Here is a 19,004-nt window from a genome sequence, read left to right as displayed (position 1 = left end):
CCAGCTTCTCAAGCAGAATGCTGAGCACTTTGCCCTGGGAAAGTTCCTCCATTGCAGGTGGGAGGAACAAAAAGCTACTATTTTCCTGACTTTCCATCAGTTTAAACCTCTGAGGCACATAAGAATTATTTGCTATCTGTTATTCATTATTTGTTGGATCTGACGTGTGGTGGCACATCTGATAATCATTCAAAAATCTACTACATCACAGAAACTTTTATGTTGGAAAAGACCTTTAAGATCATCAACTTGAACCATTAACCCCAGACTGTTCATACCACCACTAACCCATGTCGTCCCTCAGCACCTCATCCACATGGTTCTGAAACCCAGGATGGTGACTTCACCACCTCCCTGGGCAGCCACTTCCAATCCTGACAGCCCTTTCCAGGAAGACATATTCCCTAATATTCCATCCAAACCTTCCCTAGCACAACTTGAGGCCATTTCCACTTGTCCCATCGCTTGTCCTTTGGAAGAAGAGACCAACCTCACACCACTCTGCACTCTCCTTTCAGGGAGCTTTAGGGAGTGATAAGGTCTGCCCTGAGCCTCCTCTTCTCCAGACTGAACACCCCCAGCTCCCTCAGCTGCTGCTCACAGAAATTATGCTCCAGATACCTTCCCATCTCCATTCCTTTCTCCGCACATGCTCCAGCCCCTCCGTGTCTTTCTTGCCGTGAGGGGCCCAAAACTGACCCCAGGATTCGAGGTGCGGCCTCACCAGTGCCCAGTACAGGGGGACAATCCCTGCCCTGGTCCTGCTGGCCACACTGTCCCTGATGCTGGCAAGATGCTGATGGCCTTCTTGGCCACCTGGGCACACACCAGCCCATGTTCAGCTGCTGTCGACCAACACCCCTAGTTCCTTTTCTGCCAGGCAACTTTCCAGCCCCTCGTCCCCAAGCCTGGAGCGTTGCAGGGGGTTGTTGTGGCCCAAGGGCAGGACCCAGCACTTGGCCTTATTGAACTTCATACAGTCATCCTCATTCCATCAATCCAGCCTGTCCAGATCCCTCTGCAGAGCCGTCCTGCCCTCAGGCAGATCAACATTCCCCCCAACTTGGTGTCACCTGCAAACTGACTGAGGGTGCCCTTGATCCCCTCATCCAGGTCACTGGTAAAGATATTAAAGAGCACTGGCCCCAGCACTGAGCCCTGGGGAACAAACACCTTGTGTGACCAGCCGCCACCTGGATTTAACTGCATTCACCACAATTCTTTGGGCCCGGCCATCCAGCCAGTGTTTTACCCAATGAAGACTGCACCCATCCAAGCCATGGGCAGCCAGTTTCTCCAGGAGATACTGTGGGGAATGGTATCAAAGGCTTTACTAAAATCCAGGTAAACAAAACCCACAGCCTTTCCCTCATCCACTCAGCAGGTCACCTTGTCATAGAAGATGAGGTTAGTCAAGCAGGACCAGCCTTTCAAAAACCCTTGGTGACCGGGTCTGATCACCTGGTTGTCCTGTACATGCCACATGATGGCACTCAAGATGATCTGCTCCATAACCTTCCCTGGCACCAAGGTCAGACTGACAGGTCTGTCATACAAATTATAACCAACTCAAATCCAAAGTTCATCATATTGTTTCTTGTGTCCTCACTGAGTAACAGAAACTTAAAGAGGCTCTAACAAAAAACACCAAATGATGCTTTCTACCCATATCTACTATTCTTCCCCACCTAAATATGAGTGCTTCTGCTAAGAAATTTCATTGCCCACATAATCACACCTAAGATACTTTGGGAGACTCTTAAGACTAATATTTTTTATTGACAAAAAGAACAAATGTGTGAGCAAGGAGCAACCACCAAAGAGTGGCCACATTTGTTGACAAACTAAGCAGTGGTGGTTGATCTCCCCAGCTTAGCTGCAGTGCAATCTTGCAGCCCAATTTCTGCAGCCTAGGAGAGTTCCTTCCCAGCTTCAGGAGGGAGGGAGCAGCATTTACTTGGCTCCAGGACTGCTCTGGGAAAGATCAGCAATAAGCATCTCAGTTATCTCTACAATGCTTCAGGAGCTGGAGGCTTTTGCATGCATGGCAGAATTTCCCTTTCCTTGGATTCCTTAAGGGACCTTAAAAAGCCTTTGAAATATGATACATTGCACCCTACTGATAAAGAAGGTTAATACTTTCGCTTCTTTTCTCACAAACAAGATCCCAGTTTTATAATCTGCTATTATTTATCATTTGCTCGAAGCTGATAACATTTTTTTCAGGCAGGAGAAAGTGAACTACCCTGTTAAAAGAAGAGCTATAGGGTGCTTTTGTCCAAGAAATCTCTGAAATGGGAATATGTATTTTTTTTTCCAGTATGCTGTATTGAAAGTTGTACAATGCACCTGCTGCTCCACAGAACAGCTTCTTTAGATTTTTATCCAGCTATTTTTTTATCAGCTATGAAAGTATGATGGTGGCATATAAGCACATGGTGGTTGGCTGGTGTCAATGAGGATTGCGGTTGCAGCAAACCTGTTTACAGGAGCCTTGGACACTGGTTGCAAAACTCACCTCCTTAAGCAGATTTTAAGCACTTCAAAGAGCTGTCAGGCTTTAGAGCTCAGGCTCAGGTTCAGCTCCCTGGCTTTGAAATCTGGATGCACCCCAACTGCTTGAAAGCATGCAGATTTCCAAACCATTTCTAATTTCAACATCAAACTAAGAGAGGCCAAATTGTCTTAGAAAATATTTTAGGCCTGTTCAAAATAAGGCTTTGAAATCCTTTCAGCGAAGAGCTCTGAAAGGCTTTTGAGTAACTGGGTGCATGTTTTCCAAGTGGATTTTCACGCGGTTCCACTACAAGGTAATTCAATTCCTCTTCCTGCCTGAAAAACCCACAATAAGTCCACATAATGTGAAGGATAATTAGAGAGATGGAAGCCACCGATTAGATTATCCCTTCCACCCACCTGCCGGTGCAGGATTGTTCCCTACAACATTCACTGAAATCCAATACATCCAAGGTGTTGCAACTTAGCCATCAACCTGTGTCCTGCTTCCAGTGTGCTCTGACCGAGCACCAGACCTCGGGGAGAGGGAGGGGAGAACAGACTTTTTCTCCATATGATGCAAAACTACCCATTTGTTGTAATGAAGATGCAGCAACCTGATTTTTTTAATCCAGTCACAGGAAAAAAGGGGTTGTTAATGGGGTCCTCTCCCTTCTGCATCCCTTTGGAGGCAGAAAGTGGGGCTCGAGATCAAGGTCTTCTGGAGAGTGGTGAGAGGGGTCTGCACTGTAGGATTCCACAGACTGATCCCTGCACCCATGATCACGGTCAGAAAAAGGCCAAAGAGGGAATAAGCAGGTGGTGAAAGAAGAGAAAAAAGAAAACTGACTGAGGTACCACCACTAAAACCCCCTTTTTGATTGCATTTGCCATAAAAGACCTTAAAAGTTAGCCTAGTAGGAAACAGTGGGATCTCCTCACCCAGAAAATTTTGACGTGCACAAGGATAAAATGTTAAGATGCTTCCAGGACTTGACTTATCAAATAAAACCTTGTTTGGGCTATTTCCATGTGGGCATTTTTACATCTCTGTGGAGTAAGTGTGAACCACGTTTTTCCCTGCTCTCTCTAACAGCATCCCTTTTGTGTTCTTTCTCCCTCGTCTGTGCCATTAGGCATTATCTCTGCAACCCCACAGCCTGCTGGAACAGAGCCACCACCTTTAAAATATATTTAAATGTCATCTCCATGAGAGAAAAATTGAGAAGGGAAATATAGGCATCCATGGGAGGAGGAGGTTAGGGAAGCTCCCCTCCTTTTCCCTGCTCCTGCCATCCCCCTCCCCAGGAAGAAAGGAGAAATCTGCAAACACATTGTATGATTTTACACTTATTTCCTCTGCTAATTTAATGCAGAGAAGGGGCTGCTATGGCTTGTGTGACACATACGCCAGGCATCTTCTCAAGAGCTGGCAGATGGATTGCGATGAAAATGAATTTAACCACACGTGACCTTAAAACTTGGCCAGAGAGATGCCTGCAGCTCAACACAGAACTATCTCGCCCTCCTCCCCTCCCACAGCCATCACCATCTTGCACATCAAAAAATGAGGAGTATTTCTTGACAGGTTCCTTTTGAAAGTCATCCCCTCCTGCTTTAATATCTCAGTCCTCTAAATCCTCACTCTATCTCACTTCCCATGGACCCTCGACTGGCAGCCTCACAATCACTGTTGTCACCCAGCTCGGGATAAACGGACGCCTGCAATACACATTTTCCTATCCTTGGAAGAAAATAAAATTCAAGACCTTGTCATATATTTCATCCCTAGGTCGGATAAAATGGCAAAATCTGCTGTAAAATCAAATTAGATGAAGGAGTCTTGCATCCCTCCCCCTTAAAAGGATTTCAGCTCATGGAAAATGTTTGACTTGGCAAATCTGTCATGAATGTAGTTTGGTTTTGACACAACCTGTTGATTTCACACAATTCCTATAAAACTAATTTCCAAATAACCTCCACAATTTTTTCCTTGCAAAACAGAGCAGCACAACAGAGAGATCTTTTTCGAGACACAGATCTGTCAAAATCCATACAAATCCACAAAACAACATTGCTTCCACTCAAATGACATTTTCCCTCAGAAACAAGTTTCAACACATGCTTTTTCTCTACAATCCTCTGTGACCCATAAACATCTTCATTTGCTAATTACTGCTCCAGCTCTGTACTGGTGATGAACATCAGCCTGGTGTTCCCACCAGAGAGCTGCCAAGTAAACACTGTTGTAGAGCAGTCCAGCCATTGGTTTTGATCCTGATGGAGGGTATAAAACTGTAACTGTCACAAAACACCAGAGGACAAAAAGGACATGCTCGTCTCACTCAACTTTTGCCATCTCCCGATCAGCTCCACCTTCTAAATGCTGTTGTATCGTTTACAGAATAGTGGTTACAGATTAAATGGCCTTTGCCAACAGGTATCTTCTGAAGTCCCCTCACCAAATACTTTGTATGAATCAAAGATATCCAAACGATATATGTTCTGCATTTGGGTCATTTACTTCATTTCTATTACAGCAAAACTTTCTCTCCATTGAACTGAAGTGGTCCAAATACCACTATGTCCAACAAGAATTAAAATTAAGATAACCCACAAAAGGGCAGGTGCATGCTCCTTGCAACTTGACTGTGTGAATCTCCACCACAAAGTAACACAAGAAGCACAGAAGAATTATGAGAACTCCCTGAAGAAAGTCAAGCCAGCAGATAGCAGCTGATGAGACAACTTGGAATCCAGGCATTGCAGCTACCTGACAAAAACTCTGAAAGTTCTGCAAAATTCTGGAATAGGATCATAGAGTCATAGAATGGTTTGGATTGGAAGGGACCTTAAAGATCATCTAGTTCCAACCCCCCTGCCATATTACACAATTATTATTACACAATTATTTGGCCATCAAAGAGTCAGCTGCCCACCTAGAGATGCCCATACTGCTGAAATGTGGAATTGGTTTGTCTTGGAGGAAATGAAACAGATGATGGGAAGAGGCAGGCATAGCTGCTTCCTCTGAAAGGGGAGAGCACTATGCCCAGTGGAAGCTGATGGCCTTAAATCACTAACATTAATGAGATGAAGAAATTCCTCTGCAGAGACATAAGCAATACAAACACACCTGAATTTTTAAAATGCAGTGGCAGAAAAATCTGAAAAATTCACCTTTGTGGTTTTCAGGATCCTGCCTGGGAAGACTGGTCTTAAATAACACTTGTCTACCTTAAGGAGCCTTGCAATAGAGTAACAACTCATCACATCAACACTGACTGCAAGAAATGACTTAGAGAGACTCAACAGAGTATAAAAAGCTGCTTGAAGATTACAAGTTCCTGTAGAGATGAGCTGCCTGAGGGATTTCAAAAGGTATCTTGTGCCTGTCTGTATAATGCAAAAAGTGTCTGCAGCCCTGTCTTGGCCACAGCCACCACTAATAGATTTAGGCACCTGTAGACTATGCTGTATGCTAGAGATGCCCTTTATTGCATGAATGTGCTACCTTCCCAAATATTTGCCTCTTATTCATGCATGCTTCCCTCTTCCCCTTCCCTCTTTGGGACTCAGTGTAGTCAACACTCACTGCAGAAACCCTCACCTGTCCTGGGTCCCGTGCGACCCCACTTTTTCATTCTTCATGCAGAAATCGGGCGAGCTCTGCAGGTAAATCAGCTCTGTCTCTTTAACCGGCCTGATATCAATATCCTTTGGCACGAGGTATTTGCGTGTGCCCATGGGCCGGTGAACAACCTTCGTGGCTGACAAATACTTGTTTTTGAGGTCCAATGCAATGTCTCGCAGCTCTTGAAGGCCTTTCCAACAGGTCTTGATAGAGCATGACCCAGAAACTCCATGGCACTTACATTTCATTTCAAGAGAGGCTTTCAAGACCTGCAAAAAGGAATGCAGGAGTTAGGAAATGCCCTTCTCTTACCTCCAAACATCCCAGAAGCTTACTAAAGAAGGCACTTTCTCAGCAGGGACTGCTGTAGAAAAAAAAAAAAAAATGCTGCTCTGATTTCTGCACAGTCACTCTGGAGTAGCTACTGTGCAAAGGGAATGAGACCCCACAGCCTCTCGGTGATCACTATCAGCCCAGGACTGCTTTCACCAAGGCAGCTTTGCAGCCAGCAGACAGAAAAGTATTTAGAATTTTGATCAGATATCTACATAAGGCTGCATTTCCACACTCTAAATTCCTAAGGAGCTGAAAATCAAAGTAATCCATAAATACATAATTAACATCCATTTCTGCCCCCAGCAACTTTGGGTAACAGAGCCGTCAAGGCTCTGATGAATTCAGGGCACCCTCACCCTGCCTTTCTGCTGGCCGTGGGGCTACAAGAGCCTTTTACTGTTGTTCTGCACTAATCTCATTGCTGTGGCCCATGGCAGGATGCTGCCAGGAAAAGGGAAATGTACCAGCCATGGCAACACTATGTCCCAAACAAAAAATTGCCCATTGCAATTAAAACAAAAATGTAAGACATTATAAAAATAAAAAAGCAGATAGAGTGGGATTGGTAGAGAAAAATACTCAGAGGAGGCAACTTCAGCATGGTTATGCTCTGCAAAGGTAAATTCAGCCCATAGCTACACAGCAAGCTGCCAATGAGCTCAAGACGCTCCAAAATTTATCTTCTCCAGCATCTAAGCACAGGCAGACCTGGAAGGACCAAGCTGCATGGTAGGACCAGCCTAGGGAACTGCAGCAGGCCCAGAGATGGGTGCAGGGGTCAGCTTTACAGTCCCCCACCCATTTCTCCAGCTGCATGGAGAGCTGTGATGGGGATTTGCTCCTTGCACACCAAGGACTGTGCATGGTAAGCGTTATCCCTCCACTGGATGCAAGCTGTTAAAAGCAGCTTCTGCCAGATATGGGAATAATCACCAGCAAAGCAGTGTGAAAAGGAAAAATGGGATGGCTGGGAGGCAGCTGCTGCTGAATGCATCTGGCAGATGATAATCCACATTTGCACAGCACTTCGCCTGTGCAACGCCCTTGGCAGAGCACAAGGAGACCCATCCCCACCACATGTCCTGGGGTAAGCAAGCCAGAGCCATCCTTGGCTGTGGAAAGGGTGGCAATGAGACATCCCACCCACGGTTATACAGGGCTGATAATAGCATTCAGGACCTCCTGAGTCCCAGCGTGAGTTATCCACAGTCTTCAGCAGGCCAAAGGAGTTCAGAGCAATCTGGGAGAAACCTGCTCCTTTTGCTAGCTGACAGAGACACTGAACCTCACAGAGCGACCGACCACTACAGAGGATTGTACAATTACAATAACTCTCGTGGATTTGTTACCTGTCTCCCTACTTCACTGTTGTGCAGATGCATCAGTTTATTGGCTTGTGATCCTGATTTTTTCATCTTCATGGGAGCATCTGAAAATTTGGACCCCATGATAAGACCATAGTTGAGGTTGTCTGCACATCCTCCCCATCGATACCCAGGTCCAGGTGTCTCACCTGGGATGGGACCACAGGAACAGCCAGGGAGGTCCCCGGTGGTGCAGGCTCTGGCAATGGTGTGGCTGATGGCAGCAGCAGAAAGGGCATAAACAAATGCTGACTCCCTTGTGCCTGGAAGAGACAAGAACTCCAATTCAGCCTTCTGGGACGGCTAAAAGTTCCCCCCAAAAGAGGTCCACACAATCTGTGCCCCATGGAGCAGCAAACACAGCAGCTCACTGCAGCTGAGACCTCCCATGGCATCACCAGCTTGGAACACATCTCCTAAGTGAGCTTTTCAACACGAGGCAACATCCCAGCAGGGCAAGGAGGCACATGGACTTAGGCAGCTTGTCCATCATGGTGTGATCTGCTCTAGGAGCATATGAAGAACCTCCTCCATGGCCTCTCCTGCCTTCTTTTGGCCCTGTGCTGGATGTTGCTTGCCAAAAGGTCATGGAGCTGGCATGCACGGAGCTGGGGGAGGTGGTAGGAGGCCACAGAGCTGCAGCACGAGTGTGCAAAGATGCTCTGACCAATGAAACCTGACTGCAGCATAGCGTGTAGCATGTGCTGCTTGATAAATCTGCAGCTCCATGGCTGTGAGCAAGTGCACCGTGACTCCTAATGAGACAAGCAGATCAGATTGGTGGCATGCTTTGTAAGAGCTGTGGAAGACCAGGTAGGTCTTGGACTCGAGAGGTCTTGGGCATGACTGGCACCATACGATGAACATGGTCTCAGAGAACAGGACAAGTAGGATATGTAGTCCCTCCATGTCCCCCCACCAGCAAGACCCTTCCCAGCCCCAGAACGCATGCACTGGCTAACTTCTACTCACTCGTGTCCCCGACTGAGCCAGCACTGGTGTTTACCTCTTTCTAAGTCCAGCAGGTAGTTAGGAGCCAGCTCAATGGAAGAGCAGTTCCACCGCATGTCTGAGAAGGTTTTACGGCAGGTCTTTATCACTTCCCGTGCTGCCTGGATGATGGTCTGCATTAGCTCCAGGTTGCTGCGGCACAGCTGCACCTGGGAAACCACCAAGCCTTCGAGCTGCTTGCAGTGCTGGGTTTGATTCAGAGCCAAAGCCGAAGGAGTCTTGGACAGAGCTCTGAGGAGACAAGCACATGTGAAAAGGCATTAAAACCCATCAAAAAAAGAAGTTAATCTTTAGGTCTGTATTAATTTCTCCACCACCAAATGCTTTAGTATCCAGCAAATGCTTTAGCCTCTGTTCATCTGAATTTTAGCTACCTGTAAATAGGTGCTTAGTTTAAGCTAGTGAGAAGGATGGGCAACTATGAAGAGTGATTTATCTCATCTAAAGCAGCTGTTTAAGGTAAGTGGGAAGAAACACCCTCTAGAAGTGAACATTTCTCTCCATCATCTATGGGAGTCAAGGCAAAGGTCCTGTGGCATATGCCAAGATGACTGAACATGTAAATCCTTATGGGAAGGTTTTTTGCTGAAGAATGAAGAGGATGGACCTCCCAATAGAGTGAAAAATGACCCATCAGTTCCACAATAACAGAAAGCTGTGTCTTCCAAGACTGTGGTATTCAGGGGGGAAAAAAAAAAAAGTGAAGTTGGTGTTATCAGTGTTTTGCATTCAGCATCTGTCTCACACACTCTCTAAGGATTATGTTAAATGTCATGTAATTAATTATGGAGAAAATCCCCTGCAAGGCCTAGGGAGAAGCCACCAAGTTTGCAAAACAGATGCTTTCCCTTAAAGTTAATGCCAAGGGCCTCCACCAATTCCATTTCTGCTGCACGCAGATAAGTCTGTTTCGTCTTCAAAAATGTAGTGCGGCAGCACAGTGAGAAGACATGCAGAGAAAGTACCATGGTCAAAACTGAGAAGGGATCCACTAGCACCAGCACATATGTCACCATAGAAGAAGCCAACAACACCAGAAGGACCCTACTGGGTCTTCTAGTGTGCAATTGCTGTGTTTCCAGGTTAAAAAAAAAAGAAAGAAAAAAGAAAGTGATGGCATGTATCCTGCCGGGCTGTGCTCTTCTTCCCCAAGCACCCACAGCGATCAGCAGAAGCCTGGTGTGTAACTCTCTTTGTATCTTTATGACCTGCTTAGGGCAGTCATAAATGTTATTCATTCCCATAAAATTACTTTCTAGCTGGCTGCATCAGTAACTGGCATCTGATCCTGGCAACAACACTACCTTAACACATAGTTCCTTCTCTCCTTGTTAAATGTGTTGCCTTTCAGTTTCATCCTAAGCCATCTTGGTTAGCTTGGCTTATTAGCAGACACATTTCTGGGAGCATTTCACTTTATTACTGTAACATCCACGTCCCTCAGAAGTTAAATGAGAGGGAAATGGAGCTAAAATTCAGCCCTAACCAAGATTGGGGGTATGAGCTCTGATCTCTGGTTTTCAGGAAAACACATCTATGTTCCACCAGCTCCCTCAAGGTTGGCTTGAACCAGCTGCTGTGTATGTTGGAGCTCTCTCTGGGCTTCACATAACTGCTAACCTTTCCAGCAGGGAAAAGCTAGGATCTTTGCTAGGGCTGAGTAAGTCTGCACTGACAAATTCTCGAGCGGCTGGAGTTTGGCATTTCTGGCACTAGAAAATCAGTGGCAAACTTGGAAGGGAAACCACTACTCTGCTAGTTATGTAAATATATACATCATACATATATTTAAAGAAGTCCATGAAATATACAGCGAAACAGCAGTTTTGGCCAGTGAATTTCAAAGGAAAGGAAAAAGTGGACTATTTAGTTGTCAGAAATTCTGCACTGCAGTTCATCTCTGTCCCTTGCACCCTGTTGTTCATGTAACACTACCTGTCTGGACCTCCAGAAGGCAACTTTTCCTGCCTTAGATGTGAACGAATGCTGGACCTGAGCTGGTGGAGACAAAACATGTTGGTGATATTCTGGGTGCTCAGGTATCTCAGATACATCATGCCCTAGAGGCATGAGTCTGTGGACAGTATGAATGTCACCTGGCTGCAAACCTCTAAAGTCTGGACCTCATGGTAGTCCTTCAGGGTCCTTCTTTAGCCCATGGAAAGAAAAAGCCATGTCTAGGGAGTAATTAGCCTGACGTGCTTTTGAGATCTACAGTAGGATAACATCATGCCCTAAATGTGCTCATTTTCTGCACTGCCTATAGAGGGAAGCCAGGCATCAAGCTCGGACACAGCCATCTGGACTGTATAAGCACAGAGCTGGGTGAGATGTGTCCAACCCCTAGCACCTGGCACCAGAAACTTGTGAAAACTTATCCAAGAAAGCCTATCAGCAACTCTCAGGAATGGGCTGAAATGCAAATCAGGCAAGAAGCCAAAGCAGCTCATCACTAAGAGAGTAAAAATGATAAATACTCCAGCACAGTATGTCCCGGCAGCAAAATAAGCAGGCAGGGTGAGGCAGATGAAATGAGAGCTTCACAGCCTGACCCTCAGGCACATGAGGAATGCTGAAGGTTTCTCAGAGGTGCTGTACTATGGGGCACCACCTCGGTTTTCTAATCAGAGGTGCCAAGTGACACTTTAGAGGCCTTGGGATGTTTCACATGGATGCATATATCTGCTAGGTCCTGCATCACTTTTTTTAATCCTGTATAGTGCTCTTCAGCATCTTTAAAGGACCTGGAAGCCTGCACTGAGGCACCTGCATCTCACCATTACAGACAAGTCAGGAAGAGCAGAAATAATCACCTACAAGCTGGGATGAGAGATGAATTCAGACTGAAACTCATCCCCATTGTGGAAAAAGGGGATGTGATATGACGAGATCATCGTATTACAGATGGCCTGAAATTATCACCATTAGAGAAGCATATTTATAATGCAACAAGAAAGAAGTTTGCTTCATGTAAGAGGGAAAAAATATCTGCCAGATGGTCAAGAGAAGAAGGACCGTGGCCCCACTGGGGAGAACCCAGTAAATGGCAGCAATGGCTGTTTCTTGTCGAATGAGCCGAGCTCCAGGGACCCCGCCAAGAATAAAATGCAAGATGAAGGAAGGTGTTTTCTGAACATCTCCCAGACCTGAACTTCATGCCTTTGCTTATGAGAACCTATAATTGGAAACATCTCCAAAAGTCGAGAGGAAAAAGTAAAGGGTAATGGAGATGGAAAAGAAAACTCAGTTACTGGAGTCACTTGCCGAGACCAAAAAGTGCATTTATAAATCACGGATTGGGAGTGTGAGAGGCCTATTAGGTCATCTAGTCCATGCCCTGACAGCCCCAGTTTGCACAGTCTCAGTCCTACATTCAGAAATGTCTTCTCCACCTGTTGTCGTTTTACATCCTCCCCATGGAACGGCACCAACCCTCCTTGTTCCCCAAATTCTGGCAGCACCAGGGAGGGATGCCTGCAAAGGACGTTGCTGAGGAACAAAGTCCATTTGTGTGGCAGTACAAAGGAAATCATCTTCCCTCAGAGGAGTCTTGCCCACGGTGGGATTCGGTGGTGGGTCTCTATCCCATCTCCAACTGGTCTCCATTGACCACCAGCACTGGGAGGGAAACTGGAGTCAAAGGGGCACAGCCAGCCTAAATAAAGCAGCCCTCAGGGGCATAGTTAGAGCATTAGAACAGTCTTAATTAAGGGAAGCAGGACTTCCCTTATTCTGGGAAACAAATCCCTGATAAATGTCTTTCTTTGGACTCACACCCTTCATCTGAGAAACAGCACATGGGGATGTTACCTGCCACCACCCTATAAATGTTGCTTTTCACTCCTCCTGTTGACGTCATGCTCTCCTCCCTTGACTCTGCCCCATCCTTCATTCTCCAGAAAGCTGAGGACAACTGAGGGGTGGTTGTTTTTTCTTTTTTTTTTTTTTTAAATATACATGTTTGACCCATCCCCTTAAATAAACAGGCCCCAAACCAAACATCTCCTGCTTTATATATAGCATAGCAGGGCTTTCAGTTGAAGTTATGGATACTGACAGAAAACCATAAACGTAATTACAGAGGAAATATGATGCATGGATGGATCATGACTTTCGTTTACTCTTTTAATTATCTCAGGCAGTTAATAAATTCATTTGAAAACATGAATGCTCTACAGTGTTAGATCCTTTGAGAGGTATGGGCCCATTCCTGCAAATCTGGGCTCCATGAGAAGACTATTCATAGGAGCAGCATCTTGGAGAATTATCTTCATGCCTGAGCAGACACCAATGAAAGCCATACATAATTTGGTTTACAAGGGACACTGTGCCTAAGATACTGCTCCTGGTCAAGCCAAAGAGAGAAAAAACTCCTTGAGTTGAGCAATGCAGCACGGGTGCCCTTTAAAACACCCTTAAAGGGTGAAAGGATCTTCCCTCTTCCTGATGTGGGCTCTCTCTAGATGGCATCTCCCCATCCTCCCTAGTATGATGTGACCAAAGAAGGTCTCACAGAGGGGCTGTTGGTGAAACCATGAACTTCTGCTCCAAATTGTCTGCTTTGCTTTCCTAGAAGGCACTCTCGTTTTTATTCCTAGTCTTAAATCCCTTAATCTCCCAGGGATTTGAGGGAAACAAAAAGATATAGACAAAATTACATGGGTGTGGAGAGTAAAGGATGCAGTAAGTTTTATTAAAGAAAGGCAGTGATTGGGGTTGGGTTTGCATTCAATCTTGTTGAAGGTTTTTAATCTGCAGGAGCCTTGTTTTCTCAGGTTCTCAACTGGAAAAAGAAGCTTGCAGAAAGAACTGTTACTAAAACCTTATCTAAGATCCTGGTAGTCAGAGGCAGACCATGGCCCTGCCACCCTGGCCTGTATCAGTCCTGATCTGGGGACCACACTGGGAAAGCCACCACATCACCTGGTAAGTGCATCCAGTGGTTCTGCAAAGCTTTTCAGACAGAGAAACAGGATTTATACAGTTTAAAAACAAGAAAAAGAAATAAAGAGAAGGAAGAGGGAGAGGAATGGGAGGAAAAAACCTAAGCCTGAAGTAAAAGCTTAAAATAAGAGCTGCTGTCAGATACAGTGCCAAATCCAGCGCTGGCAGTAGTGGGCACAAGGCCATTGACTTCCAGCCCAAGCTCGACTGAAGTGGATGCCAGCGGTGAGTTGGCTCACTGAGCCCCAAGGAAGGCCATGGAGCTTTGTCAAGTTTTCCCGAGCTGCCTACGGAGCGAAGAGTAAACTTCAAAGCTGTTGTCCCCCCCTTCCTCACCCCTAGCCTGTTTCCCTCCCGCCATCCCCATCCTGCAGTCCTTTCACCGCAGCTCATCTAGCAGACCCCTTGCCAGGCAGACGGTCTCCTTGCAGGCGCCCATGCCCCAATGTCCCAGCTCCTCCTCTGGCTGAAGGAGAGAAGCAGGCACTGCTGGGAAGCACAAAATCTTTCCATTTTCTCCCCTGTTTTCTGCTAGCTGCAGAAGGGCTGTGGTGCTGCCCCAGGGACATCCCAGGCTCACTGAAATGCACGGCTGAGCCACCTTTTGCTCCTGCAAGGCTGTGATTTAACCATGGGAATTGTGCAGCAAAGCTGACTTTGCAGCTGGGATCAGTGCTCAGATCGGGATGGCTCCAGGGGGCATGGGGCATGTCCAAGCTACCACAACAGGGCAGGCAGGGAATTCCCAAAGTGGCAAAGCTCCACCTAAAAATTATGGGATTCCTAATGCCACCACTGGCTCTCATATGCTGATCCTGCAAGCCACACAAAAAACACCACTCCACACTTGTGTTGAAGTTGACAACACAGAGGGACCTGTGCCTTGGGACCTGGGCAGAGGTGATGCTAACCCCCAGGGAGGCAGAAGTGCCTGGAAAATTCACTCTGTGCCTGGACATCCCAACATCTGCAGACCTCTGCAGCATGCACATCTGGCTGCAGCTCCCTCTAGCGCTCATCTATTTTTCAGCTCTACCTAAACACGTTGCTTCAGCAACCTGCTTGGCCAAACCCAAGCCCCCCTAGGAAAGCTAAAGGGGGTGCAAAAGGAGAAGGGTAAGGAGATAGAGGTCCAACATGCATTGGCCCCAAGATGTCTCTCATTGAAACCGATGGCTGCCTGCCTCCCCAGCCGCTGTGATGCAAAACAAACGGCAAGGACCACAAAGTGATGCAAAAATGCCCTGCTCTAAGGATGGGAAAGTGTTTGCAAAAAGCAGCATGAAAAAAAAAGAAAGACTCAGGGGCTCAGAGGCATTGAATGGAAGGGCCACTTCTCCACAGCAGCCCTGATCCTGCAAAGATCTGCCCATACCCTGACTTTACACCCGAGCAGCTCCCTGGAGCTCAGATGGAAGAGACCAAACTAAGAAGTTTCTCCAGCAGCAAGAGCAGGTTTACAAGATGCTGACCGTCCACACACCGTGCTGGATGCTCAGCGGTGCACACCTCCACAGCAGGGTAAGGCATAGTGCCGATTTACAACAGCTGAGGACCACAAAACTCATGAAAATAAGCCAAATAATATAAAACAAATAGCTCCTCCTATCTTCTCCCTGCTTTTACTAATTTACAGGGGATATTGATGTTACAGAGAAGTCCTAAATAGCCGAAAAGCGTGGTTTTCTTCTCCCCTTCCATTACATCATGCTCCGAATCAAAATTGAATTTCCTATCGTCTTCCATATCAGTCGGTCCCTGTTCTTCAGGCTTGCAAACCCAGCCAGCCAGGCTGGTAAAACCCACCTCCTTATCTTCCCCCTCCCTCCCAAATCCTCTTTGAAGCTCGACTCTGGCACTGTGCCTACAACAACGGCGCAGCAAGTAGACTGCTGAGACAAACCCACGACCGAAAACATCTCGTAGCACTTTCTTCCCTTTTCATCCCATGCTTTCCCCCCCCCCTCTCCATCCACGAGCATGAAAGGGAAGGGGAAAGGTTTGGTTGTACAGCATTCAGCATGTGAGTCGAGTGATGGGATTGCAACACCAAGGTATTTCTTGGTATTCGGTAGCATTGATCTCTATTCACCATAAGTTTATCCATGTGATTTCCATGGACAGTCCCCTAGCCCCAAGGATGGCAAGGGAAAAGAGAGTCATGAGGGAAATTGTCCCATGTTTCCATAGAAAAAGAAGAGTGGGGAAGGGAGGATGAACAGCAAATGAAAACAAAAACACACCACAATTTCATGAAATCCCAGCTGGCAGCATCCCAGTTGTGAAGTGCCCTGGGACAGGGAGTGCAAGTTTCTGCCAGGTTTTAAGCAGGTGTGAGGGGAGCCCCGGCGGCGCATCTGGATGCAGTTCATGCTTCAAATGCCACTTTAATCCCAGCTTTCATCTTCCCCACTCACTTTTCGATAAGGGGGATAGGTCTGCTGGGAAGGGGAGGAGCAGCAGCAGCGTCTTTCCTCCAGCTGCCTGCCCTCCACCCCATCCCCAAAAGCAACCCTTGCAGCTTAACCACTTAGCAGCCAAAAGGCTACTTTGGCCAGCAAATCATAGAATCACAGGCTGGGGTAGGTTGGAAGGGACCTTAAAGACCATCCACTTTCACCAACACTGCCATGGGTAGGGACATCTTTCACTAGACCAGGTTGCTCTAAGCTGTTACGGACCTTGCTTTCCAGCCTTTTTTTTTTTGTGTGTGTGTGTCTACAGCTTGTCAACATGCTACCAGGTTCCCTCTGAAGCACATCTTGCCCATCCTTCAGAGGAACCCAGGACCTTCACTGGAGATTTAGGACCTTGCTTAAGCAGGACCCTAATGCCAAACATATAAGCAAGCTCTTCTACTCAGTTATGGGTCTGTTCAGAAGTGCCCTGCTGAATCAGGGTTCCACAAAAAAGCTTTACTTCTGTGCTGCATAGAAATAAGGGTTGCAAACAAGCCCAGACTCCACCAACCCACGTACATTTTGCTAAGTGTCCTGCAGAGAGGAGATGCCCACCCTGTGCAAGGTGTTGGATATGTGCAGAGCTGAGAGCCTAAATCCCAAAGGAAGCTGGAAGAAAGAAATAGCTGGGCTATGTAATTTAGCTGTGGAGACTGCTACAAGGTGTAAGGGCAAGACAGTCAAGAGCAAATCAGATCCTGAACCTCCCCTACATTCAAGGGGGTCCTTAGAGTATGGAGAGATCACATTTTAGTGCTCTAAAGTAGGTGACTATTCCTCCTGCCTGACAATATGCATTTAAACACCCTATGGAGAGATTACTCTGCTTCTCATTATGCATGAAAGGTGGATGAGTGTTCTCAACCATCTTTGTAGTCCATGTCATCTCCAGAGGGCATCCCTTAATGTTTGTGTTGGATGTCTCTCTTTGGAGACGGTGAATCACCATCTGGAAGGTACTCTTCCCCCTGACGACATGCAGGGCAGTGAAGACACTGGCTCCAGCAAGATATCTAACTTGAAGATGTCCAAATTTAAGTGAGTCTGTATAAAAGGTGGCATGGGGAGAGCCTAAAATGATAATGCCTAAGACAGTGGAATGGGAATTAGACATGGCTCAGAAGAAGGAACAAAACAGGGACCTCTTTTCTTGATTTACCCACCTAACCCTGAGACTCTCACCTCAACACACAATACCCTACAAAAGAGGCTGTTGCTGACATTGCATTTTATTGTGCCTTTTCTTTTACAGAAGATGCTCATTTGAGGCCAGCCCACACACCCTTATTTTGTGCACAGCTTCAAACCTGAGCCGAAAAAACAGATCACTCATCAAGGACATGAAACCAGATGGGTGTTGGAGGGACTTGTTTGTTTATTTTGCAGTAAGCAACTAATTGATTGCTTGCTTAGGCAAAGAAATGAGATAGCGATGTTTTCACTTTGTTTGCAGTGACATTACCTCCAAGGAAACTCGATCCAGACTTGACCACACTCCCTGGTATTTCTTCACCCTCCTCCCCACTCCCCCACCTCATTTTTAACACCCTTAACGAAATCCAAAGGTTAAAAGGTCCACAAAAAAAACATGTTATCTGTCAAGCATCCCCTGTGGCTGGAGATTGGCAGCATTATCTTAGCTGCCCTCCCTACTGCTCTCAGCTCCTACTCAGCACGACCAGTGGTCCCGGTGGGAGAGTTTCCCAGCGTGGTAGGAGCTAATGCTAGAAACTACATTAAGTGGCTCATGTGAGCGTTCAAGTGTGTGCCGTTCCTTTGGTATCAATGAGGAGAAGAAAAAAGGAGCCTAAATCATGCATATTTTGGAAAGAAGATGGAGACATATTGTTAGCACAAGCCCCTAGTACACACACTTGAAATCAATGAATGCCTGGAGAAACGCAACGCTTGCTGCTCTTTAAATGGCTTTACAGTGTGCCTCAAATAGCAATTGCAAAAAATGCATAACGGACCAGCATTGCCTACAAAGACTTTAAAAATGCAGAGAGATAGCCAGGTACTTACATCCATTTTATCCCATAGCAAAGCCCCGTCTGCAGAATCAAAGACAGAAAACCAGCTAAGAAAAATTGCGGACTCGGCTTCATTTTCTCCAACGTCCCCCAGTTGCCAAAGGAAATCAGCTTCTCCAAAGGAAAAAAAATTAAAAAAAATAAAGGATTTTTCCTAATTTTCTGCGCAATATATTTCCCTGCAGTTTGGGTGTTGCTCCTCCTTGGAGATGAACAACCTGAAAGGAGAGAGAGAAGGAGCACGAGCTACGGTTAACTCTGAAGTTTAGCGAGTCGTCAGGAGAGAGAGATCTATTATCCAAATTGCAAAGGAGTGGTTTATGAATCACGAAAAAGTTTGGATTATCCCCTCTCAGTCCCCTCCCTCGCCAAGCCTCGATACAACCTTTCAGTCAACAGACAGACAAACCGTATGGCTTGAATTACACCCTGAGTTATGGTCTGATTGTGTGTTTCCATTTAACCCTGCACATGGCAAGACTTCATTCGCTGCTTCGCTCTTACCTCCCCCCCCCCCCAAAAAAAAGGTTTGTGTAACTGCTCGGGAAGAAGGGAAAAAAATAAATAAACCTTGAGACAAGCCCAAATCTTCAGCTATTCATCTTTCCCTTCCTCCTCTCCAGATTTCAGGGAGGGAGGGGGAGGGGGAAGGGGTGTTCCCCTTTTTTTCTGCAGAGAAGACAAGTTATAAAAACTGCATTTCCTGACTCCACGCAGGTGCCCATGC

At 46.3% G+C, this 19,004-nt stretch overlaps 1 protein-coding gene across 1 annotated transcript; it reads right to left on the bottom strand.

Moving 5' to 3' along the window:
* Positions 1-6,164: 6,164 nt before the first annotated feature.
* On the bottom strand, positions 6,165-18,488 carry LOC104505231 (protein Wnt-11). Its single transcript, XM_010152389.1, has 4 exons — positions 18,270-18,488; positions 8,837-9,072; positions 7,980-8,093; positions 6,165-6,399 (listed from the first exon to the last, which is right to left on the bottom strand). Exons 1-4 carry the CDS (start codon positions 18,350-18,352, stop codon positions 6,380-6,382), a joined length of 453 nt encoding a protein of 150 aa, XP_010150691.1. The 5' UTR covers positions 18,353-18,488; the 3' UTR covers positions 6,165-6,379.
* Between the last annotated feature and the right edge of the window lie 516 nt (positions 18,489-19,004).

This window comes from Eurypyga helias, unplaced genomic scaffold (assembly GCF_000690775.1).
Source record: "Eurypyga helias isolate BGI_N326 unplaced genomic scaffold, ASM69077v1 scaffold26015, whole genome shotgun sequence".
In the NCBI taxonomy this organism is placed as follows: Eukaryota; Metazoa; Chordata; class Aves; order Eurypygiformes; family Eurypygidae; genus Eurypyga; species Eurypyga helias.
Note: the sequence above shows the minus strand (reverse complement) of the source record. Positions and strands in the feature narration are given on the sequence as shown.